The following is a 4869-nucleotide window of genomic DNA, read 5'->3' on the forward strand; positions in this document are numbered from 1 at the left end:
TCACAGCATGGTTTTCTGTAAGACCTTCTTTAGGGCCTCTTTCACATCCTTATTTTTTAAACTGTAGATGAGGGGATTCAGCATAGGGATCACTACAGTATAAAAGACAGAGACAACCTTGTCCTGCTCCATTGAGTACCTAGATGTTGGGCGCAAGTACATGAAAAGAATCGTCCCAAAGAATATGGTGACAGCAGTGAGGTGGGAGGCACAGGTAGAGAAGGCTTTGTGCCTGCCCTCTTGTGAGGGCATTCTCAAGATGGCGATGAGGATGCACAGGTATGAAAAAAGGACAGTAACAACACAGCTGATGACATTAAAACTGGAGAAAGCCATGGTGACAATGCCATTGATGTAGATGTCAGAGCAAGAGATTTCAAGCAGAGGTGGAATATCACAGTAGAAATGGTTGATTCGATTAGAGCCACAAAAGGACAATCTAAAAGTCATCCCTGTATGGATGGCTCCATTCCCAAAGCCTGCGAGGAATGAGGTAGCCACTAGTATGAAGCAAATTCTCCCAGACATGAGAACTGGGTATAGCAGGGGGTTCCAAATGGCTGAGTAGCGGTCATATGCCATCATGGCCAACAGGAAGCACTCTGTCCCTACAAAAGAGCCAAAGAAGTAGAACTGGGCGGCACATTCATTGAAAGAAATGGCTTTATTCTCAGCCACAAGGTTCATCAGCATCTTGGGAGTCACAGAAGAAGAGTAGGAGGCATCAACAAAGGAGAGGCTGCTGAGGAAGAAGTACATGGGAGTGTGGAGACAGGAATCAGTCTTAATCAGCATGATCATTCCCAAATTGCCTACCATAGTAGCCGTATAGATTAATAGAAACACTACAAAAAGGATAACTTGTAGATGTGGGTTGTCAGAGAGTCCTAAGAGAATAAACTCTGTAGCTTCTGTTTGGTTCCCACCTTGGGTCTCTTTCATGTATCTTATCATTTGAGCTGTGGTAAGAGAGAAGATAGAACATCACGTTTTGTTGAATGAACACATAACAAGGTATAAACATCTTTTTACTGACATATATACACGTGTACCCTATCAGAAGAGTGAAAAATGGAAAGCATAGTAAAAACTGTGCTGAACTTGACATTAATCGCAAAGAACTGCATCTGACTATTGTGTATGCTGCCTACTAACTAAGGTTTTTGAGCAAGTAACTTAGTAATCATTAGCCAAAAGCTAAAGTCTCTCTGGCATTAACCGTTTATTGAATAGTAAAGAGAAAAACCCTTAAGGTGTAACTCTCTTTATTCTTTATAAAAATAAATTAATTAATATGTGAATATACTCTATAGGCACCACTTCTGAAGAAATATGATCAAATTAATTCAAGCCACTGAATAGTCTTCCCCGGTACTAATAAAATGAATACATAATACTTAATGTCGGTAAAGTAATTAACGATGTCGGGGGAAAAAACTTGAATCCCTGGGAATGAGGAGTGTTAAAAATTGATAAAATTAATGAGAGGAGAGTCCCATGCAGGATTCCAGTCCTACCCTAATTTCCCAGAGTTGTTACCTCCCAAAAAAAAAGTGTCAGTAAACCTGAGAATTTTCAGTAATTCCCTCTAATATTTAGAGAACTAGTCTTTAAGAAAGAATAGATACCTCAGATGAAAGTGATACAACTAGCCTAGGCAGTGTAAACTCCCACCTAACACCCAGGTTCACTGGATCACAACAGAACGAGGAAATGACAACAGCACTTAACATTTTCCACCCAACATACTGAATGGAAATAAATTCACTCCTGGAAAAGTGTAATAAATGCTAAAACTAGACTTAAATATCTCAATATAGATGCAAAGCCTATATTTTCAAAAGGTTAGTCTCCAACATTTAGCAAAATTAGTACAGAATAATTTACTTCCAGTTATGTCTATATCAGGTTTTTGAACTTCAATGATTAAGAAAGAATTATTCACTCATAAAGAAAAAAAAAAAGCAAGTCAGACATATGGGGAAAAAAAAAAATCACACTAGCCTCTGACTTCTCCAGAATTTATTCCACACCAAAAGAAAAGGGTGCAATGTCTGCAAAGGTCTGGATTAGAAAGGGGGAACCCAAGAATGTTAGTTCCAACAAGTTGTCATTTCAGTACAGAACAATAAACAGACAAAAATGATGATGTGGAAGTCAGAAAACATTCATCTCAGGAGCCCTTCTTAAAATAACTCATGATCAAATCTAGCCAACCAAGAATTAAATAGAAAAATACTGCTTAAAAAACTGAATATCGAGTCCACATAAGTCTGTGGAAAGCATGGTTGCAGAAGAGAATATTTCTATTATAAACCTGACCACATTAAAAACAATGATAAGCCTAACACAATAAAGAAGGCTGAGAAATGTGACAGGAAGCACCCAAAAATCAAACCCCAACGCTGTGGAGTTAATTCTGACTCATAGCAAGCCTATAGGAAAGCATAGAACTGCCCCATACGGTTTCCAAGGAGTGGTTGGTGGATTCGAATGGCTGACCTTTTGGCTAGCAGCCTAGCTCTGAACCTTGCAACAGATGAAGTACCGAAGTACTAAATCCTTTATGACTCACAGCAGGGAGTTATTTGATGTTTTCTAAAATTGAAATATGGGACATAATAACACAATACCTTTGCTAATATTGGAGATAAAGGATCCACTGAACAAGCCTGGGGAGAAGAGTAGGCAAGAATTGGTTGTATTTTCACAAACACTGCCATACACAGAAGCATCTATATTGGCTCCATCCAATTTCCGTTAGGATATAGGAGCTTGATAGGCTGTCTTAGTTATGTAGTACTGCCATAAGGGAAAAGCCACAAGTGACTGACTTTAGAGAACAGAAATGTATTCTCTCACAGTTCCTCACCTTTTGTAACTCCCTGAGTTCTCCTTGCTTCCTATGCTTGTTCCTGTTTAAGTCTGTATTCACCCTAAAATAAAAAGAAAAAAAAAACATAAATTTCTTTTCTTAGAAAAGACACTCACTCTAAACCCCCCCCCCCCCCCACACACACACCAGGTTAAACAGGAGGCATAGCTGGAAGGGACTTCAGAGGTCACCTATACCTGAAACCCTTTACACCTTCTCCATCATAATAGACTTACTCTACCTTCAGCAAAACTCCCTTCTTTCTTGATTTTACTTTTCCTTAAAGGCAAGTATGAGAAATTTTATAACAATGCTAAACACATTTCAAAATACATTTAAAAATACAGAGTACAGTAAATCTCTGGGTTAGGAACTTCTGACTTATGTACAACTTCTAACCAAAACCGAAACCCATTGCCATCAAGTCAATTTCGACTCATAGCGACCGTATATGACAGAGTAGAACTGCCCCATAGGGTTTCTGAGGAGAGGCTGGTAGATTCCAAAGGATGACCTTGTGGTTAGCAGCAGAACGCTTAACCACTTCACTACCAGGACAACTCATACATGCCCTTAAATGTTACGGAAATTTGCCCTCACTTTCAAAGAATTGAACCAACCCTTCTACCAACAAATTCCTCAACACAATCCCCTTCACTTACTGCACATGCAGCTTTTAAGCCATTGACAAGGCTTTGAGACTTCTTTTGCTCTAAAATAAGGCTACATTAAGAACCCAATGTACCTGTTCTAACTTACCTACAAATTCGACTTAAAGGCACACTTAGGAATGAATTGGACCTCGTTCTTAACCCGGGGACTGCCTGTATATCACTGCAGTTCAGCTGTAATATTGTCGGCAATTATTTCCAGTTGTAGAGGCTTCAGACCAGACTCTGGAGTGAACATTTTGACTTACTTTAATTAGGATATGTTTCTTGTTCTTTGGTCTCTGGGGACAGCATATCTGATGTAACTTCATTTATAGTCTATTCATTTCTCCCCTCTGAAACTAAGGAAATCACACTTCCCTTTCCTGGTTCTATCCTTCACCCTTGGGACACCCAGGCTCAGTGGAAAATGAATTTTCAGTGCAACATTCCCAAACAAACTTAAATATATTTTTTTAAATTTCCCCTGATGGCTGGTGGTTTGACCCTCTTTAAACAATTGAAAGAATCTACAAAATAGGTTAGCTCTACTTCTGGTCACAACTTCTATAAGGACCCTGTGTACATATAAGAAGTTATGCTACCTGGATCATACCAAAGTGTCTCAGTGGAGGAGACATGGGGCAGTAGAAAGAACAACGACAGTCTTAGCTTGGAATACTGGTTCTCTGGCTCACTGATTGTGTGACTCTGGGTATCTCTCTAGATCTGGCTGTGTCTCAGCTTTTGTCATTTCCAAATGGGAATACTAATGTCTATCTTATAAGGAGAAGAAATAAAATAATGAATGCAATTTTTGAGCTTAATCCCTAGGGCATATAGATTATAAATAAATAAGCATTTCTCCCATCTCCACATTCTTGCCCACATTTTGTTGTTAGATGCCATTGACTCAGCTTTGACTCATAGTGACCCTATGTAAAACAGAACAAAATGCTACCCAGTCCTGTGCCATCCTCACAACTGTTGTTATGCTTGAGTCCATTGTTGCTGCCACTGCATCAGTCCATCTTGTTGAGGGTCTTCCTCTTCCTTTTTTTCACTGACCCTGTATTAGCCTACCTAGAGTAGATTGAGACTTATCAAGTACTCCATTCCCCAAATGAATCTCCCAAGTAAAGACATAGGGAGAGAAACTGAAATGGGTTACAATATTTAATGATCATTAAAATTATTCATATTGCTTTGAGAAGGCATTCACTGTAATTAATTTCCCTTTCAGTACCATTTAGTCAAAGAAATTTGCTCTAGATTCTGGGAGACAGAAAGACTTAAGAGATGTCTTGCTTCATCTCCAGAAATTCAGAAAAGAATGTTCTGTAT

At 38.9% G+C, this 4869-nt stretch overlaps 1 protein-coding gene across 1 annotated transcript; it reads right to left on the reverse strand.

The window, feature by feature from the left end:
* Positions 1-954, reverse strand: LOC126079760 (olfactory receptor 5AP2-like). Its single transcript, XM_049891025.1, has one exon. It carries the CDS (start codon positions 952-954, stop codon positions 1-3), a length of 954 nt encoding a protein of 317 aa, XP_049746982.1.
* Positions 955-4869: the final 3915 nt, after the last annotated feature.

This window comes from Elephas maximus, chromosome 7 (assembly GCF_024166365.1).
Source record: "Elephas maximus indicus isolate mEleMax1 chromosome 7, mEleMax1 primary haplotype, whole genome shotgun sequence".
Taxonomy (NCBI): domain Eukaryota; kingdom Metazoa; phylum Chordata; class Mammalia; order Proboscidea; family Elephantidae; genus Elephas; species Elephas maximus.